General features: G+C 35.2%; 2 protein-coding genes and 1 long non-coding RNA gene across 4 annotated transcripts; 1 reads left to right on the forward strand and 2 right to left on the reverse strand.

The window, feature by feature from the left end:
• Positions 2,075–7,742, reverse strand: LOC109714559 (peroxisome biogenesis protein 12). Its single transcript, XM_020239237.1, has 10 exons — positions 7,496–7,742; positions 6,853–6,958; positions 5,805–5,953; positions 5,110–5,362; positions 4,434–4,543; positions 4,006–4,080; positions 3,793–3,879; positions 3,272–3,358; positions 2,694–2,831; positions 2,075–2,578 (listed from the first exon to the last, which is right to left on the reverse strand). The coding sequence occupies exons 1-10, from the start codon at positions 7,601–7,603 to the stop codon at positions 2,507–2,509; spliced, it is 1,185 nt and encodes a 394-aa protein (XP_020094826.1). The 5' UTR covers positions 7,604–7,742; the 3' UTR covers positions 2,075–2,506.
• On the forward strand, positions 9,560–10,946 carry LOC109713892. The gene is made up of 3 exons (XR_002217203.1): positions 9,560–9,595; positions 9,837–9,972; positions 10,913–10,946. It is a non-coding gene; the product is annotated as an uncharacterized LOC109713892 (long non-coding RNA).
• LOC109714166 (protein PHOSPHATE STARVATION RESPONSE 2-like) lies at positions 12,472–18,024 on the reverse strand. Of its 2 annotated transcripts, XM_020238633.1 has the most exons (9): positions 17,896–18,024; positions 17,155–17,359; positions 16,145–16,841; positions 15,192–15,390; positions 15,007–15,083; positions 14,852–14,891; positions 14,505–14,562; positions 13,700–13,769; positions 12,472–13,182 (listed from the first exon to the last, which is right to left on the reverse strand). In XM_020238633.1, the coding sequence occupies exons 3-9, from the start codon at positions 16,712–16,714 to the stop codon at positions 12,817–12,819; spliced, it is 1,380 nt and encodes a 459-aa protein (XP_020094222.1). In that variant the 5' UTR covers positions 16,715–16,841; positions 17,155–17,359; positions 17,896–18,024; the 3' UTR covers positions 12,472–12,816. The 2 variants fall into 2 exon arrangements, with proteins under 2 accessions (XP_020094222.1, XP_020094220.1); XM_020238631.1 differs by lacking the exon at positions 17,155–17,359.

A 21,623-nucleotide genomic window follows, 5' to 3' on the forward strand; every position in this document is an offset into this window, starting at 1 on the left:
TATACATGTACATAGATATACACTTGAAGCAAAAGACTTCGTTACAACATGTAATTAAGTTACTCATCCATTATAGTAGTATTTCATAGAACTAGACTAGAATACTACCAACAGCACCAAGCTATCAGTGCTATTAGATTTTCAGCATTTGGATGAAGGAATATACGGTTAGGATGATGTAGACTTTATAGGGTTGAGTAAGTTGTTGGTTGAATAGTATATTCTAACGGATAAAAATAGTCAAAATGTTGAATTTAACGGTAGAAAACTCGATAACACCAAACGTTTGGTGCTATCGATAGTATCCCAGCCGAATTCGTATTTCATATCCTCTCTAAAATCAGGCCTTTTGTTTTGCATATATTTGTAAACGATGTTTTTCTTTTTTTTTCTGTTGTTAGTTTGTAGATTTTTACTGTATACATATTTGTTCATACTTGAAGTGTGATTTGAATTTGAGACAAGTTGCTTGAGCAGGAAGGTACTGTCTAACTGGTCTGACAAACAGTGGTAAATAAAAGTATGAATTTCATATAAGATTTCGAAAATTCCTATGTATCATCTTTGTCTCATTTCAAATTTATATAAGATGTACATAACCTACTAAACTGATGTTCTAAAGGAGGATGGGACTGAGATGTCCCAACATCCCCTTCAGTTCATATTTTCCTGATAGAGATTTTTAGGGGAAACTTTATGTAAATTTGAAGTTAGTAGGGTCAAGAAAATAGCATCCTTTAACTTGAAAGGATCTCTAGTGTAAAAAGGTAACGGCTACCAATTAAGCAACCCAAAAAAGCTAGTACATCATTCTCATTGTACTTTTATAGCTTGCTTACTAATTATTGATTTGCACACATAAAGTAGCTAGCTCCTAATTAAGTTCTTTTTCGTTGGAAAACTTTATCTTAATTAACTATTTCATTAAGGAAATTTATTAGTGTCTTAATATTACAATAAAGAGTAAAAAACTAACTGGGATGCTCTTGGTTCAAGTGCTTAGCATGCTTCAATTTAGTCCTCAATATGACCTCCAACCTGTATAGTGTATTGCAATTTTACTCCTTTCATTAGTTTGCCATTTCAGTTTCTCCATTAAAATGGACAAAGATATCCAAATGAAATCTTAAAAAAAAAAAAGAGAAAAAGAAGGAAAACTTCAAATACCACCCCTGTGGTTTCGCACTTTTTTACTTTAGTACCCCGTGCCTGTGGTTTAAAGTGTATCAGTTTAGTACCCTACGATTTCGCACTTTCTCACTTTAGTACCTTGTGGTTTAAAGTGCATCAATTTAGTACCCTGTGGTTTCATTTTTCTCTTTTCGTCGGCTCATCTGTTAATATTTCGTTAACTTATATACAAAAAACTTCAGATATCCTACCTAGGTTTATCGAATATTTACTTTAGTACCCTTTAGCTCTAACTTTGTCACTTATTTTTTTCTCCTCCGTTAATATTTTGTTATATTATATACAAAAGACTTCGGATACCCTACCTAGGTTTATTGAATATTCACTTTAGTACCATTTAATTTTAACTTTGTCACTGATTTAACGAAAAAAATTAATGAAATAGATAATAAGAAGAGAAAAATGAAACCACGGGATACTAACTTGATACATTTTAAACTAAAGGGTACTAAAGTGAGAAAGTGCGAAACCACAGGGACTAACTTAGTACACTTTAAACTACAAGGTACTAAAGTGAGAAAGTGTAAAACCACAGGGACTAACTTAGTACACTTTAAACTACAAGGTACTAAAGTGAGAAAGTGTAAAACCACATGAGGGGTATTTGAAGTTTACCCTAAAATAAATAGATATTATCTCTAGCAATAAAATGGAAAGTTTAAGAAAACAACTGTTGAAATGAAAAAGGCCCCTGGCAAGTCCCTCTTTAAAAGCAAGAAGAGACCAAGTGATAGGCAAAACAAAATTACTGGACACAAATTGAATACTCCAGAGAGAATGCTTACATAAGCAACACGGAATAAGAACTTTATAATTCAATTTCCACTTTATTTAAAGAAACCTAAATTGTTCCTTTTGCACCAGAACTTAAGAAAACCACGAATGCAGCAAGTAAACTTTATTGTCAACCAGAATGGTGAAAATGATTACATTAAATACTTTCTTACATTATGTGGAGTTGCTGTAACTAAATCACTATAATTTTCCATGAACAATTTGATTCTAACCCGGCAACGTGTGATGAGCATATGTTGCCAGCAGAGATTGTTAGACGAGCTCCATAAATACTTCAACTTCAGAACTGATCTATTTGAAAAGCATTTATGGTAAAAAAAAAAGAAAAAAGAAAGAATACAAAATGCCACTTTTCGGAAACCATCTGTTGATATTGGAACTTGGTAGTAATTCACAGGCCCTCCGCAAAACGAAGTGATTTAAGATTCCACATAATTTCACGCGCGATTTTGGCTTTTGATGCAACCCATATGTTTGATGGTGCTTTTTTTTCCTTTTGAAATGTCCATGATATATGTAGCTACAAATCATGGAACAGCCGCCTAATTTGTTCAACTGTTGCAGGCATCAATGTGACAGGGCATCTTTTATGCTGCTCAGCCCAAAAAAAAAAGAAAAAACCACATTAGAAAAGGCAGTGAGGGGGGAGAAGAGAACATGTGCATCCCATTTAAGGGGGAATATGTCAAAAAGTTGAGAGATTTTACCTGTGATACATACTTAAATATGCAACTATAGCAGAAAACAAAACCGGAAACGGCAAGAACCGATGGGTTGGCTCGTTTTTGGCAGCATAGAGGACACAATGTCCTATCCGGTGGTAAGGGAATTCCATCCTTAGCAACCTGCGGTTGAAGTTCATCACCAAACAATATCAGAATAGAGGGAGTCATCACTGAATTGATTAGCTTTGAGGAATTCAGTGGAGATAACATAAAAACATCGCATTCAACTCGAGCTTCTTAGCAGCTCGTTTACTAGAGCATCGTTTCGATACACTTACATTGTTTAAAAAAAAAAAAAAAACTCAAATTCGTTCCAAGTGATTGTACCGGCAAGCTAGAATTTTCTGTCATAGTTATTGTTGGTTAACTAGACAACCACCTTTTTGAGAAACCAAAAAAGCAAAACGGTAACTATCAACGATGTAAAATATTGCAACAGTCCTGTCATCCACCAGCACATTCAATCGCTTGGAATATATATTAAATAAGCACATATGTAACTAAACAAGGCCTATATATGATGCCTTCACTGCAAAACGAGCCCATGATATTTAAGTCACCTTCGGAGGTGGAGGTGGAGGAGGCGGGGGATAAACAGTTGGTGCTGACATCCTTTCTTCTGCGGATTGGTACCACCATTCCATCATCTGCATAAGATGCCCAAAGAGTCATATTTCAAGTGTAAAGTAACCAACTTTATATTCATCACATTAGAAAGTGGATTTCAGACTTTGTCAAGTACGTCATGATGAAAAATATCTGGCATTTGACTACACAAAAGCCATATCAAAAGCAAGAAGGTTTTATAATCACAAGTGCAAGAAATTACATTTCATTGTTGGTAACTTATCCAACAGCAGACTATCAAAACTATCAGTAATGATAACTGAGATGCTATCTTATCCTGGTGGGACATATTCGGACAAACAGCAAACAAGAGAGGAAAGAATAACAGCATTGGAGTTGGAGCAAGAATAATCATAAGTCATCAAAACGTCGGAAAAGAAAATCATAAGCCGAAGCCAGATTATTTTGAGCCATACTCCTATTAAAGTTTAAAAAGTACATAAGGCCCACTAACCTTGAAAAAGAAGACAGCAGCAATTAAACCAGTTTGCGCATAATCCAAAGTGGTGTATATGCAATTGAGAAGCACTCTCTGCACAGCCTGTGTGGAACAAATATACTATGATTCATATTTTTTTACTTACAGGCACAGACAGCTTGCTGAGTAATCCTCACAACACGAAATAAGAGGTACTCCACAATTTATCAGAAAATAAGTTATTTGCACCTTCAACCATGGAGGACCACGCAGCCGCTCAAGTTCACGACTTCTAATCCTTGAAATCCTAGATGATGTATCCATCTACCTTGACATGGAAAGGTAAAAACTAGAGAATTTAACTAGCAATACACAATATAATTTATTTAATGCATTTTGTATCTTATTTTAAATAGTGATTTCATGTAATACACGATAAAATCAACCATGTTGACTAGATATAGAAGTTTGAAAATAAAGTAACAGAGCAGAGCAGATGCTTTAATCTTGTAAATGTTTTTGATATTCTATTCTTCTTGACCTTCTAGTGAAAGTAACAAGTAACAGCAAAGATAAATGCTGATAGAAACAAGCATTAGTAGAAGATGATATGCCAGTTTTCTTCAAGGCTATTATCAGGATATATGCCAATAAATTAGTAGTAAAACATTACATACCAGTTCTTGTCCTGTTGCACGACAAACATGAATTCCAAGTGCATGTAGCGCTGGACTATAAAACCCAGTAGCATCCAAAAGATACAATAGTTGGTAAGCAAATGACAGGCCTGTAGAGAATGAATGAATTACAGGGTGTGAATATTGTGTTCCATTTCTGTAAAACATCAAAAGGAGAGGAAATGCAATTCAAGCGCAATTTATTATCTTCAGATGAAAGCACAAAGACAATACTTTTCAAATAGCAGTGGCTCAAAATGGTAATTGCTCATGTCTGAAGGAACGAGTTAGGTTTAAGAAGGGCATATACAGAAGTTTATAATAGTCAAAGCAGGTAGGCTCGAACTTTTATCTTGGATGTTGGTTAACTTGTCTTAAACATCGCATGGTGGAGAATTTCGAAATAGTTTCCAAGTAGCAATCTAAAGAGTTTATTGTGCAGTGTACTAGTAGCATTCTAGCATGCATGAGCTTGTTGGATTGCTGTTTTGTATTTAACAGTAATATACGCATATGAGCTTTCTAAGATACAATGGAGATGGTACTATATATGAGCCTTTTAAGACTAAACATATCAGATATGGTATTTGTGAGTATGGATGAAAAGAGTAAACCAATGTTCAAGCGCATACAGAACTGTTAAAGGTTTTGCAATAAACTAGTACAAGCCGCAGACCTTCATTGGTGGCATGAATCCAAGGGTAGCAAGCACCTATAATAGCCATAACTTTCCTCTTGAGATGTGTCACACTTGATACTTCCACACTTGTGGTTTCAACTTGTGCATGAGAAGTTTCTCCTTGATCTAGAAGAAAACCAGCTTCGTCCAGTCCTGGATCATCTTGGCCCCAAAGACTTGCTTGAAGCCTAGCTTCTCTTTCTCTGTTATAGATAGAGTGGAGCTTTGACTTGAAATATGGTAAAACAACCTAGAATAGAAACAACCCTCAATATAGTTACTTCAGTGAAAAACTTATATATGTGTGCTGAAACTTTTGAAATTGTTTCTTTCGTTATCTAAACAAAATTCATTGCAAAGAAATGAAAACCGCTTTCACAGAAAAAGAAATAAGGTGCCAGCAGGTACAACGGTACAAACCGTGCTGACACTAGACTAGCATGCAGAGTTATAATAACGGTTGTTTCAAAAGCAAAACATAACACCAATTTTAAAAGAAAAAAATATTTCTCTTCTCACACACCGGAATAAAAATAGGGTAATTTGAACTGTAAACGGATAGACTAATGCATACTCATGACTTTCAGCAGAAATAAGAAATAACTGTCTTCAGAGGATCACATAATATGTTGTCTAATCATTAAGGAAAATAAATATCGACAATGCTAAAAGCCAAAAGCAGACTTTGATACCAGAAACACAACTGAAAGGACTTTTTGATGCTTCCGCAGCCCAGAATTATAAACTTTATCACTAGATTCCACAGAAGTAGTGCCTTTATCAGCTGTAATCTTCACTGCTCTCCTTCGCAAACCATATAAGGACTCCGAGAAAGAAGCATCTGAAAGGGAGAAAATGCAAAGAATCACAACATGCATGATTGAAAATCTTTTGATTGAAAAAAGCAAATTATCAAAAGAAAATTAATGGATTAAAAGTAACATCACACAGCAAGATATCCTAGGATTGATAGATTGATGAAATTCAAGAATAAAATCCACAGGAATATTGAAGAGCAAAATGATCCAATGATTCCAATCACCACTAAAGAATTAAACATGGAGTCATCTCAGGTATAGATCTCGAGTCACAATTTTTTAAATTTTAAGTGATGTTTACTTTACAGAAGCATGTACTTCTACTATTACTCTCTGACATTAAAAATATTGTGCTTCAACCATGTTTCACAGCCAGTTTCTGATCTTCTTTACAATCGTTAGCAACTATCCAAAAGATTTCTGAAATATCATCTATGAAATATGGTACAGCTGGAGGGCGTGCTTAAGCAACTGCATCAATCAATTTGTGCAGTAAATGCCGTTTGTCAACTTCTTGACGAGCAAGCATGATGTCCTTTACTTTATAGTAATCGGCCATAAAAGAAGCTAGCACACATTCGTGCGGATCTGAGTGAAAATTGAATGGATTTTATTTTATTCTACCGTTATGCAGTCAACCAATCTTTTTGGTGGCATGCATTGCAGAAAATAGCAACAATAACAAGCAAGGCAAGATCCTGAGGAAGGGAAAAGAAATAAATAGAGTGCCGCGAGATAAGCGACACTTGCCGACAAACCTCATAAGAGCAAAACAAAGGTGCAATATAAAAAACATAAACTAGCCAACAAGTTCAACATCATGATGCAGATCTGGCAGGCCCTGCCATCTCAAATTGTTGCAACCTTGCAATAGAAATATAGAGAGACAAAATGAAATCTACAAACTACGGTGGAGCAGAACCTGTTGTTCGTAAACTGTGAGTTTCAAGCACCGCCATCAATAATGCAAAGAATTCGTCATCATAATCTAACACTTTGTGAAGGAATGGTCTTCTTAAAGCGAGCACCTGTCACACATAAAATAATGGATCAGCACGCATTTACACAAGCACTTGGCTGATAAAAACAAACTAAGTTAGGTAAACGCCTTGCGATTCCCCCCTCCAGTTAGCATCTATTATCATTAAAAGCTTCCTCTTGTACTACAACTCAAATTTCATAGGAATCCCCTAAATGAGCCCTTATCAGTGGAATTAGCCAGATCATGGACATAGGAAACAGTAACAAGAACACAAACGAAGCAAATTTTGAATCCTAAATCGATCAAATCAAACAAAATATCACTAGACTATGGAGCACTAACTCAAATTATGCTCTACCCCCGCCTGATAAAACCGAAATCATGTAGGTAAACGCCATCCAATTCTACTCAACTTAGTATCTAATCACTAAAAATTTCCTCTTTTATTACAAACTTCATAGAAATCACCTAAAGGAGCCCTTATCATTGGAATTAACCAAAAATTCAGCAAAAGTGAGACCCTAACTCGATCAAATTACCCAATAATACACGAAAACGAAGCGGGATCGAAGGAGATTATTACCCCAAGAGAGTAGGTGAGAGCAGCTCTGAGGCTCGCGGGGAGCTGCTGCGCCGCCGCCATCTCGAAGAAGGTCGGCCGCGTCCCCTGCCCCCCAACCTGGAACAACATCTCGTCCTCCTCCTCCTCCTCCTCCTCCTCCTCGATCAAAGAATTAGGGTTTGTTTAGGGTTAGGGTTTAGGGCTTCGTCGCTTCTCCCTTCTGCGGAGAGTGCGGGAATGGGAATCTTATTTTATTATTTATTTTATTTTTCGGGGGTTTTTTTGTTTCGAGGGGGGTTTTAGGGAAAAAAGAAAAAGAAAAAAAGGAGAAAAGTGCGTGTGACGTGGACTGTAGGCTCACTACACGTTGACGACAAAAGCATATTTCTTTTTTTTATTATTTTTNTTTGGATAAAAGTGTATGGAAATTGTCTAAATTATGATTCACTAGTGCAGTAACCCATGCGATGCGACGGCCAAAAAAATAAAAAAATTAAAAATATTTAATGAGATATTTTTTTATAAATTTTTAAATAATTTATATTGATTAATTATAAATTATTCAAACGTATAGGCAATCTATATGTCTGAGTCGACAGTTTAAAAATAAATGAAGACATTACATGTTTGCTAAATATACTTTATCATCATATTTTATATCAATATTAATAATAAATTAATATAAATATCAGTTAATTTTTTTTTTATAAAAAAGGTCCTTAATGAGAATTTCTATAAAAACAAAGAGAAGAGAAAAAATGGCATAGATTTGACCGAGCTCGGTCGAAGCAAGAAAGAGGGCACCGGTTTGGTTCAAGCAAATAAAAAGAAATTTAGCTCTGTTCAAGCAAAAAAAAAGAACTTGAGCTACTTCAGGGTGGAACTCTTATTCAATAATTATTGGTTCGGTTCAGATAAATTAAAAGAGAAATTTGGTTCAAAGACAGAAATATACAGAGCAATTTGTTTGGTTCGATCTAATGAAGTAAATTGACCCGGTTCAGCATTATTGGTTCGGTTCAGATAATTAGAAAAGAAATCTAGTTCAAAGACGGAAATATATAGAATAATTAATTTGGTCCAATAAAGCAAGTTGATCCGGTTCGGTTCAAGCACAAACAGAGAAAAATTAAATAATTATTTGAAGGACTCGAGCCGGTTCAAGGTGGCACCCAATAATCCGGTTTGGTTCAAACAAAGAAAGAGAAATTGGTGGAGCCCATATTTAATTTAACAAAGAAAGAGAATGATGCCATGTGGCAAAGTTTAAAAGAAATAATGTATAGGTATAGAGGTATAGATAGGTATAGACTGTAATTTAATTATTTAATTTTAATTAATATTGAAAATTTTGAATGTGCTATTTATTTAGTTAACTTAGTTAGCTTATTTTATATAAGCGGCGAAATTTTGTAACTCAAATAGTTTAAATAAAAAAAAGTTTAAATTTTTTTTTTTGAGAGATATGTAAGGAAGTGAATTCTCAAAATCCGAGGATTAGATTTCGTTTAGAATCGACTAGTTGTCGAGTGTGTAGGCTTCGGGAAGTCCGAAAGTGATTAAAATGCACTAAGTGCATTTTAGGAAGAGTCCGCGAGAGCAAGTAGTTCGAAACTGCACTTGGTGGAGTTTTGCTCTCGGGGATCGGTCCCTGGCAGGGAGAGACCGGTCCCCGAGGCTAGTGGTTGCGGGGATTGCTGATGCAATCGGTCCCTGGGTTAGTGGGACCGGTCTCCCCATGCGTGGAAATTGGCGAAGGCCAAAAATTTGGCTAAGTCCCGGAGAGGCAACTCTCGGGAACCGGTCTCCCGGGGACCAGTCCCTCAGGCTGAGACCGGTTCCCGACGCCCGAAATGCCCAGCGGGGGCTGTTTCATAAATTGAAAGTTGAGGGGGGGTTTTCTGCAAAATGCCCATAAAAGAGGCTTGGGGGACCACTCCTTTCCCTCTTTCTCTCTCTCTCACTCTCACACGTTCTCTCTTTCTCTCTAGAAACAAAAGGAGAAGAAGAAGAGAAAGAAGAAGAAGAATGAGAAGAAGAGAAAGAAGAAGAGGAAGACCAAGAAGAAGAAGAAGATCGTCTTCTTCCTTCTCTCTCTCAAGCTTGAAGAAGCTTTTAGAGGTAAGCTCAAACCCTACAATGGTGGATTCTTTGAGCTTGGGTTTTATGCTTTAGAAATGGTTCGAATGAAACCTATTGGAGTTAAATAGATGGTTCTAGCTTGAATCCAAGGTTTGAACCATGAATTTCTCCATTGTTGCAAACCTAGGGCTCCGATTTGGGGTTTTGGGAAAGTTAGGGTTTTGATCTCTTTTGATGGGTTGTAAACCTAATTGCTACGTCTCTAAATGCGTTGGTGAAGACGGTTCGTCAATCCGTCGAGCAAGTGCGGAGATATCGCCGAAACAAGCGCTCAAGTGTTCGTATTGACCCGAAGAGTCGAGGCGGCGACTGAGGATCGCGACGTCGAGTTTTCTAGCTTTACGGCACTACAAAAGGTGGGGGTGTCCATCCCGAAGCAGTTGAACTGCTCCCTATGTCTAAGTTGTTAAGTCGATCAAGTTGCATATTGTAATATCGCATTATAGGGTGCTAGATGGTAATTGTCATATATTATTGCATACTAGTGTTAGCTTGGCTTTATGGATATAGCGTTGAACCTAGTATGCATGAGTTGAGCGTGATATAGTTTAACCCTATATGTGATGGATGTTCTTACGAGGATTAGAATCTAGTAAAGTGTAAACCAATGTATTGGAGAATTGTAATAAGAACGAGTGGCATCTAGTTAACAATGAACACAAAACGAGTGGCATCTAGTTAACATTAAATATGAGAACGAGCGGCATGAGAACCTTAGTGTAGTTCTGAAACACTATGGGATTGAGTACTAGATACTTTGATTCTATGATGAAACCGACCTTAGTTGGTAGGGTGTTCCCAGTTCATGAGATCGGATTGAGCTCACATAGCTTGTCTGCGCCTGTTGTGGTAGCTCCACACAGGTAGTGTACTCCGGAGATTGTCACTCAAGGGGGCCTAATGTAGATGCCCTTGGACCATTGTAGCTGTCCGCAGGCGGTCTCGGGGGTAATCGAGCAGTTAGTCTCCTCCTTTGTGAGACTTACACACGTGAGATTGAGAGCTTGCCCTCGGGTTAGCCGAGAGATTGGGTGATCTAGAGAGTTGCTTTATGGTTGAGCATAGTAGGATGGCCGTTAGCCTTACTATTAGTTGCATGCATTCATTCTTGGATTGAGGCATAGTTAGATGTTTGCATACATATCTGCTTAAATATCGTCAATGCTTTCAATTCCATATACCTATCTATCTATCTATTGTCTCTCTATGCCTGCTTAGACTTAGTGGGGAGATCGGCGGAGTCGGCGACCGAACTCACTGGAAACTATTCGTAGTTCTCATCCAACTTTGTTGCAGGTCCGAGTGCGAGTACTCCCGGCGAGGATCGCGGTAAGGGCATAGCGCCCTAATGCTAGTAGTAGCCTCTTTTCCTTATGCATTAGAGTTTCACCTTGTATATACATACTTGAGAGTAGATGATGTATAGGTGTGAGGCATTTTGGATGATTGTATAATTACATTTTGGGAAGAATGCAAAGATGTAAGTAAATGTATAAAGTTGAATGGAATGTAATAGAATAGCTAAGTATCTCTCTTTATTCACCTGTATGGTTGTATTATTCATGATGCTTGCTCTCATATTGTTCAGTACTGTTTGTGCTCTCGCTAGTTGTTGTATGATTGTGTATGTATTCAAGTTATTTTTCTGGGAACTTGTTGTACACAATCTGGTTGTTAGCCTTGAGCGGACAGGGAAGGTGCTGTCCGTCCAGTAGCTGTGCGACACGCCCGAACCGGACCAAATCGGTAGCGGGCTCGGGGCGTGACAAGATAGGTAGCACGCTATCCGCTTCGTTTATTTCATTTAAAAATAAACTTAGCTGGAAATGTGAATCAACTAGGATTCGAACTTGGGTCTCGGGTACCACCACCAAGCCCTTTGCCACTTGCTCTAGAGACGGTCGGTAAANCTAAAACAGATATAGCAAGTTAAGTACTAAAATATGCAATGAAAATGCTAAAAGAAGAATGACTCCAGTACAAGGAAGTGATAGAACATTTAAGCCAATTCCTCACCTTATTGTCGAGCTTTGCATCAGCTTCCAAGACAGTTGAAGCACTTGTATTTTGACTGCTCTCGGCTTTGAAGGACTCATCCCACATGCTCATTTGGTGGTTTGGTTCATATATACCCATCCTTCTAGAGGTTACAAATTGAGTTGATGCAGTTGTCATACTATTTGAACTGAAAAGTGAAAAAAAAAAAAAAAAAAAAAAAAAAAAAAAAAACTTAAAAAGTTAGATCTAAAAGTGAACTATAAGTCTTTATTTTTTGTTTCCTGATGTAAAATGAATGGATAGATCCTGCAATATCCTCATAGTGCAACTCTTTATTATGTAATTTTGACTTAAAACACTTTTATTTCTACATTTTTATAATATCTTTCACTAAGGTATTTGACCATTGAAAAACATGAAATTTCTATCGTAAATTGACCTTTTGTACCTAGGTTAAAGTGTAAATGGCCAGCCATTTAATAAAATTGGAGGAGGATGTAGCTAGTGACAAGAAAACCTAAGCACCATAAAATTGCAGCAGCAGCAACAGCAAGCGAAAACAAGCACATATGAATTCAATCTTTGAGTGCTGAGGTGACCAAAAAGGATCAACAAGCAAAAACACAAAACGAAAACAGCTTTTGAAACAACTTCTCTACTGCAACTAAAAACAATCGAACATTTTTGGCGTAAAAAGGCTTAGAAGGTTTGATGTTGCATGAAGATGCTGGGCCCTCAATGCTAAAAACTACGACTCGAGATTTCTGCTTCTACAATAAGTTACTTGAAGTACCTTTTCTAAAAAGCATTTGCGCATTTTCCACCAGATTACTCAAACAGCACTTTTACAAAAGCTCTAAGCTAACCAAATAAGCCCTCAAAGCCAAAGGTTTGTTAACAATATATATCATTCAATTTGCCATACAACACTAGTAGCTTTCTGAAATTGTCCTCCAAAATCTTAAATTAACTCGACAAAAGGAAGCCTATATCAGAAAAACTACAACCTAGGACTACATTATTGCCTAAAACTAAAATGGAGTCAAGAAATTGTTTGACCCATTTATACATGAAAATGCCACCATGTTTGTTGGTCTCCCGAAAAGTTCAATCAGCTTCCCCCACTTAATACACCTAATGTTCAATACTCCAAATATTTACTAGAGAACGGCACCGAATTGCACCAACAAGAACAAAATCAGTTAAGGCTCCGAGTTAGCCGATGATGGCTCGATTTCTTGGCCCCTAGCACGCTTGAGCTTTGGCCCATCTGTCGTATTTTCTCCTTGATCAAAGGATTCGGCTTCTGCCTTCTTCTTCTTCTTCTCGCCCACAAGCCGAGGGCTCTTGGCTTCTAAATTGGAACTACTAGGTATATCATTCGTCTCAGCTTGCGCATTTTCTTGGATCCTGTTGTTCGTGTCTGAATGCGATTGGTCAGAAGATAATGTCAATGGGTCGGCAGAGGTTGAAGGCGGCTTGCCGACGCCGGATTTGTACTGCTTCTCGAACATCATCTGAAGGCACCTTCCTTGCTCTTCAATTCGGAGTTGCAGATTCCTTTGAATCTGAGATATAAGGGAAAAAAAATATATGTTCAGACTATTAAATAATATTCCATAATGGGAAAAACTCAAGGTTTGAATATAATTATAATGTGAATCTTCTAACTAATTTGATTGTGTACAATCAAAAGACTAATTTGATAGTGGACTTTTAAGGCATGAATGTGCATGTTTCGGTTGAAAGAAAGTTATTCATTTCACAGTTTTCTGAACATACGAAAGAAGTGGCGCAAACTATAATATGTCGAACAAATTTTTAGAAATCTCAGAATAACGTGGCTCGGAGTGAAATTTGGAGCTCAAGTGCAAGCCCCTGGAAGTTTGTGGACTACTCATGACTAAACATGCTTCACATGGACTTCATAAACAGCAGGAAACTCCAATTGGATTTGACTTCCAACCTATATTGCTACTCTTTAACTCAGCACTTCTTCGAAGTCTTAATAAAAGGTAGGTATTAGTTAAACAAATAAAGCAGTAGGTGTAACAGAAAACAGAACAAAAATTCTACGAAATGTACCTCCAGCTGTTCATGAAGTCGTTTCTGAACTTCCATCTGAAGACGCAGGGCCTCAGTGAGATCAAAGCTCCTATTAAAGAAATGACAGACAATCCAAGGAGCAAATTAGAACTTTATCAGCCATAACATGACCAAGAACATTCATATGATATATAGGACATGAGAAAAAGGTTAAAGAATGTCTCAGAAGTCATCATCCACAATTTCTAAACCGGCTATATACAGCAGCTTATCTTGCTGGGAATAGAATGTCTCAGAAGTCATTATTACAATCCCTCGTATGTCATTCACTTTCACTTTTTCATGTCTGAGTGGCGCTGATCCTATTCTCTTGACATATTTTGTGAACTACCAAGTGTAGCTGCAAATGGTACTCTTGATTTGCCTAACTGTAAGATCACTTATTATCTTGTATACACATTCTGACCGCTCAGCTATCTGACTCCTTTTTCTATTTTGGCAGATTAAGAAATTATCTAAAATTTAAAAACTAACGTATTATTTTTGAATAATGGTATGCTATTACATGGCATACCACATCCTTTTTTTTTGGGTGCAAAATCCACATTAATCTGTATTCAGTTTTGATCCTTTACATGGCTACAAGCAACAGGGACAAGATATTTTGAAGCAAACTTTTGTAATAAAAGCATGAAAATGTTGCTGAACTTCAAGATATGATAATTTTTCACAAAAGAAGTAGAGTACCAACTTTATATTCGTTACCCCAAGTCCTCTTAAAAGAGGCAATTTACAAAGAAACCAAATTGTGAAATTAGCTATTATACGTATGAAATTCACTTACGTCTTAAGGTCTAGAGATGACAACTCCTCTTGAGAAGTACCCTTCTTTTCTGAGGCACCTGCATTTATAGTGAGATAACCAATTGCAGATCAATTTCCTTCACTATTAAAATAATAGCAGTTACAGAACAATAAAAAAAAGTTTTGAAAAGCATTTCTGCTGAAGTCAGAGATAATTCCTAGAAGCAAGCATAGAATGTAACCGCACTGGGACATCAAAATGCATATGAAAATGGAAAACAACATCAAACTTTGTAACTTTATTAAATTTACATCACTAGATGAAAAAAAATGAGAAGCCGTGTCAGTACTCCACAAGATGAACTTCTGTATTAAGTACATACAAACCTTCAGATGACTCTGGCCTATATCGAGCTGTTCTGTACTTCTGCAGGAGGGGAAAAAAAAACTATATCTAGTGAGAGGGTATATTTGCAAATATGTCAAAAACAAATGGCCTCCAAAATACATGATTGTCCAGCAAAAATTGACAAGAAGCAAACCTGTAAATGGCTTTTCACATGATATATGGTCAGGCTGTCCACTTTCATGAGTTTCAGCACACCTTTAGGAGTAGCTTCTGAAGTATAAATATGTATATATAGAAGTGTTAAGCCAAAATTAGAGATCTGAAAAAGACACGTAAGAAGAAGAGAGTTCAAAATTCAAATGTAAACTTTAAACCTACTTTCACTGCCGCCAAGCTGATTAACAGCTTCTACAAAGCTTTCATGGAGCTCCGGGGTCCACCGCATGCGTGCCTTCGCTGCAGGAGCACTTGCAGTGGGTGAAGGACTAGCAACAGTGCAGAGCTCCCCGGAATTAGATGGAGCTGATTGCGGAATTGCAGGTTGCTGCATTGATAGATTTGATGGTGGACATACAACCTAAATAGAAAGCGATAAAACACTTTCACTTTTTGATTAGATATTTGAGAAATAGACTTGGACCCAGTTATGAATTAAGCCACAATTAAACCCGAGAAAAAAAATACCTAATTCACCATTCCACAAAATCTGTCCTGCCCAGCCAAGTTTTTTTTACAGAGCCAGACATGACCAGATGTACTAGGTTAGATCATATCTCAAAACCCGAGCCTGAACAAAATTCTGGGTAGCATCAAGCCTTCAATTTCTTTAGTTGGCCCAACCTGGTTCGAGCCACTTTTAGTCTGTTGGGCCAGGCTGCTTAAAAATAGCCCTAGTAATCCAGGCCCTGTTAGGTTCAGACCATACAATTTTCCGTTGACCCATGATCTTGTCCCAGCCAGGCGGGGATGTAATTACGTCTAGCTACCATCATACAATATACTTAGTTGCCTCCGGAAGAGGCCAATTACCAAAGACTAGTGTTATTATGCACCTAGTTGTTGTTTAATAGTACGAACAACAATATAAAGGGCAACACCCCAACTAAAATAGCAACTTTGATAAAATCATTTACTCTTGGTTGGAAAACTGCATAGAGAACCAAAAAGAAAATAATTAAGAACTTGTAACCAAGAAAGCAATGGTAATTATTCATCTTTCACAAGTTTTAAGTTTCTAACCTTTTCGATAATGAGAGCATCTGCGTAAAAAAAAAATTACATGAAATGGCTTCAGTTTTGCAACAATAACATCAATGTTGAAACCAACAAACCTTTGGCTGAGGTTCGGATGCATTCGCGTCGTAAATATCCTTCCAATCATCATTGATAAAGTCATTCCACCACTCGTTTTGCTTGATAAGTTCATCAGAGGCCATGATAGGACTGCTCTGGATCTGATTACCGCTAGCAATGACATTATCTGAGTAATCAAGAATGCCCTGGACGGAATCCGGCCGCCAGTTCGATTCAAGGGGTTCTCCCTGGTAATTACTTGTCGAAGGGTGATATATTCCCGTGTGAGATAAATTAGCTGAACCCATAAAATTTCCAGCATTTGATGGTTGAGAAATAAATGAAGAAACATTAGGGGAAGGTGCTGAATATAAAGGCCCTGAAGCCGATGAATATAAAGGGCCAACAACTGCGGTATTGTAGTGCGAAGGTGCGCGATGAGGGGGAAGAGGATTGCTGCTGCTAAGTTCCCTTTCCATTGAAACTTGTTGTGAATCGGGGAGTTTCAGGAAGCTCACTTCCGAAGGAGTAGGAAGAGCAGGCAGGGATGATGACATGGCACCAGAGCCTCCTATATCATATAACTGGCTCGTTGCCGATTTCTTCATTGAGAAAGGGACACCGGCTCCTCTTCCTTTCCATGCAAAAATTGATCTCGAAGTGTCGTTTTTGTGCCACAAATGGTTTTTAAAAGCACTGTTGCTTTATTTTTTAGTCACAATTACATCATCAGTCCTGCATATATTAAAGCCGGAAAAAAGGGGCAAATTAAGATTTTTTTTGTACTAGAGAGAGAATTAGCAGAAACTGAAACAAGATAACCTAACCACCGGCAACAGAGAGGAAAAAGTCGTGAATGTCAAGCAGACTCAAAAGGTAGAAACTTTATTGACTATCCACCGACAAAGTATAAAATGGACTATCTTTTCATATGAAAGCGCATGAAGGAATCTAACTTAAACTCGTTTAGCTCAACTTTTGGAACAACTAATCTGCTGGAAAATTAGAAACTAATTGGTAAGCAAACAATAATAATGGAACTTCTCACCATGACAGCAAGCTAAATGTCCCAAAGCAAAAGCTCCAAATCGAAGCTTCTACTTTTAGCGGCAGTTGGAAGGGTGTTAAGGGTAGTGTCGTGAAGAAGCCATTAGGATTTTGTCAAACAGCTCTACTCAAAAAGCACGTCCACGAAAGCTCCAGCAAGGTCAAAAAGACCACTGCTGGCTTCTTGGTCAGATCAACATCTAAATCTATATTAAAATTAAAACTTATTATCAATATCCATATCTATATCTATGTTCTCTTAAAATCTTTGGCATGCTCATTTTCAATAATATTAATTGCCATGTATTAGATAACCCTTCTTGAACCTATTGCGTAGCCTTTCATGTACGATTTAAAGTTAAATAAATGACAAGCATTCATAAAAGAAAGAAAAAAAGGGTTAAAATCCATCCATAGCAACTGTATAAGCAGAAATTTTGACCTAGTCCAACAACCATGTCGCTCAAACATCCTTAGTCCCTAAAAATTCCCACCTTTGGTCCCAACAAAGAAAAATCTAACAACAAATAACACTTCCCTAATGAATCGATCTCCTTAACGATGTTATATTACATAAGAACAACAAAAGTCGAACGAAAAAGGAGATTATTCCCTAAAAAACGAAGAAAGTAGAAGGAAAAATGAACCAATTGGATTTACTAAATTACCCAAAAAAGGCACAAAATTATCAAAAAAAAAAAACAAGAGTAGAGATGAGATTAAAGGAGAGTTTAGCAATTACCGATCGTACGAGGATTGGTAGAGAGAGAGAGAGAGATGAGGAAGAGGAGAACGAGGGATCCGATCGACGAATTGAGTTAGGTTTAGGGTTTGGCGTGGGCTCGATTTACGCACCCGCTTTGGTTGCTGTTCAGATCGAGATCGCTTCATAGTTGGCTTTTTTTTGCATTTAGCCCCTTCCAAAAAAGAAAATCGTAAAACAACCCTTTAAATTTATAATTGCGAGAATGTTTCACTTCTTGACAACGCAAAAAGGGCCACATGTAATGTTTAACTTAATTTTACAGGGACTACGTATTTATATCTTACACTCTTGTTGATCCAAAAATTTATAAAATCGCACTGTATGAAAATTTATAATTATAGAAATATCTCACTTTTTAGAAAAGGGCCACCTGCAATGATTAACTTAATTTTACAAAGATCACGTTTGTGTGTGTGTATCTTACACTTTTTTTGATCCAAGAATTTATAAAATTGCGAAAAAAATTAGAACTTAAAAAAAATGATATGGCAAAGTAATTTACACCACAAAATACTAGGGTGTAAAATTTACACTCTAATGTTCAGTATGGATAGCATTATTGTTTTTAAGAAATTAAACATGGACACCTCGAAGGGGTTGTATGTCTTACACCTCTTCATAAAAATTCAAATAGTTTTTAGTATAAAATAAAAAAAAATTGATGTAACAAGTAGAGAATTAATGAACTTTGGATGAAATTTATATAAAATATAGGGATAATTACCTATATACTCCTCATGCGTTTAAAAATATCCGATTTATTTCTATTTTTTTTCTTTTTAAAATACTCCTCATATGTTCCACCGTTATTACAAAATATCACCACAGTTATCTCCTGTTAAGTTAACTTAAGTTAAACATGAGTTAAATATCTACCACAATTTAAAAAAATTAAAATACTAATTTTGTCCTTAACTTAAGGACAAATAAGAAATGTTGGAGTTAAACGTGAGTTAAATATCTACCACAATTTTAAAAAATTAAAATGCTAATTTTGCCCTTAACTTAAGGGCAAATAAGAAATGTTGGTGACAGTAGAGGGGTGTATTTGAAAAGACCAAAAGTTAAAACACTTTTTGTGCCCATGACTTTAAGGGCAAATAAGAAAAGTCGGTGATGGTAAAAGGGTATATTTGAAAGGGCAAAATAGTAATTTCACAGAAATAACAGAGTTCATTAACAGATTTTAACTCTAGACGTATATTTGAAATAGATTGGAACGTAAAAAGGTATTTTCAATATTACCCTTCTAAGAGGGGTAAATCAGAAAGTCGAAAATTTTTCAGGGTATATAAGCAATTGTTTCTAAAATATATACCATATTTTGAGATGTACCAGTAAAATCACTCTTATTTTTTTATTTATCACATCAAATATTTTTTTTACTATTAATTTTTTTAGAATTTTATAAATTCTAGAATGGAGGGTGTAATATTTATACCTGCTTTTAGAATGTACAACAGTACAAGTAGAATTTTTCAATTTTTTAAATTTAAAAGGCCAAATGCAATAAAAGTCCTCAGACTTGGGCTTAATTTGCTTTTGATCCGTACGTGGTTTAGGAAATAAAACTATGGTTTTACAGTAATCTATACACATATATTTAGTTTCAAGTCCAGTTTTATAAGATTGTTTTTACATTTTAAATAGTTTATTTAAAAGGATATATTAAAGTGTCTCTCTGGTTATGATATTTTTATTTTGAATATATGAATTTTGAATTCATATTTTTATTTAATTATATTTTTTATTTTATTTTTTTTTTCTAAAACTAGTTTTTATTTGATTTGAATCCAAATACCTTATTTTAAATTATGTTTGGAATTCTGAAAATGGTCCATAGTTAATATTTTATTATTATTCATAGCAGTTGCTCAATCAAATTTAACTCGGATCTGATTTTTTGTTATCATTAGTCGAGATGAAAATATATAGTAATACAATTCATAATTTTTTGATAGTGTAACGGCAAACTTATATTTTTTAAAAAATCAACTATTTTTCTATAATACTTTTTCTATGTCATATATATAAAAGAGTAAATAAAAGTTTTGGAGTAAGAATATTTACTCTTTTATATACATGACATAGAAAATTTATATAAATAACAATAATTTTTAAATAAACATTATAATCATATAAAAGTAATTAATTTATCATAATTCATTAAATAATATTTTCTAAAATTTTATTTATTTTTGTTTTTATTGAGAGCGTGCATTGCACGCAATTTTAGATCTCCCCCCGTGTCATAAAAACTTTGTTAACCCAATATACTCCGGATCCGCATTGGTTCGGATTTCAGGTTGTAAGAATATTCTTTGGGCAAACCCGAAACTCCGGTCCGGTTCACTACGAACAACCGGGAAAATCGGCCGAACCGAACCGGTTCCTCACCCATAACAATGTACGCGCATTTTTTTTTTTCAAAACTAGCTGAATGTACGTGTAAGTGCACATAATAATTATTTTAATTTATTTCAAATTAATATTTTACATCATATTTTTTAAAAAAATTTATAATAAAAGTTATATTTTATAAATTTATATATTATATTTTATTAAAAAATTTATATTTCGTTTGTTATTATAAGAATTTTTATATACTTTTATATATAGGATAGATAAGTATGAGAATTATTATTAGATAAGTTATTAAATAAGATATAATATGGATACTATATAGGTGGTGCCGTTATTAGGAGATAAGGTACGCGTATAAAATATGGGCAAGTTAGGTAAAAAAGGTGACAAATATTAATTCGTCAGCAAAATTTAATGACTAAGAATTAATATATTTTATAATAATTTAAAAATAAAATAAAAATTATATGACTGTGATTTATATATATTTATAAAAATTGAATGAATGATATTATTAGTATATGATTAGAATTATATTAATATGGAGTGACAATTTGGAAAATAAAAAAAATTTAAAACTCGTTTTTTTATAAGTAGTATAGATATAGATAATAGATATTGATAATCTTACAAAATTTTCTAATTGAATAAATAATTTTATAAAAAAAAAATTTAGCAAATCTTTTAAAGATGCTAAATGTTTCGTCGCCTTCATAAAAATGACGATGAAAAAAATACGGTGAACGAAAAAATCCTAGAAGGGTTATTTTGTAAATTAAAAAATTTTAGAGGATTATTTTGTAAAAAAGTCCCACCTTAAACCCTCCCCTTTCGCGAGCAATCGTCCTCACGTNACTTAATATAAAATAAAATAATTAAATATTAATATATAAATGATAAAACTTAATAAAATAAAATATATATCAAATTTAATTAATTTATATTATATAATAAAATTTAAGTATAAATATATTATCATAAAAATAATATTTATATTAATATATTTATTTATTAAATTTGAGCATTCATTTAATTTATTTGAAATTAATTAAAATAAAGTATAAAAAATTAAAAGGCCAGAAAAAAAAAAAAAAGCCCAAATCTCTTGCTCCGGCTTGTTCTCCCTTTTAGGGAGAACAAGCTTACCGGGTTGTTTCCAGAACAATCCGTTAAACCGGGAACAACTCGGTTGTTCCAAAATATATTATGTTTGGAGGGATATCCCGCCTTGTTCTGAAATATTCCTCCAACCAAACGCAGCCTAAAGACGATAAATGTTTCGTCGCCTTCATAAAATTGACGATGAAAAAATACGGCCAACGAAAAAATCCTACATGGCA

Source organism: Ananas comosus, linkage group 8 (assembly GCF_001540865.1).
Source record: "Ananas comosus cultivar F153 linkage group 8, ASM154086v1, whole genome shotgun sequence".
Lineage (NCBI taxonomy): Eukaryota > Viridiplantae > Streptophyta > Magnoliopsida > Poales > Bromeliaceae > Ananas > Ananas comosus.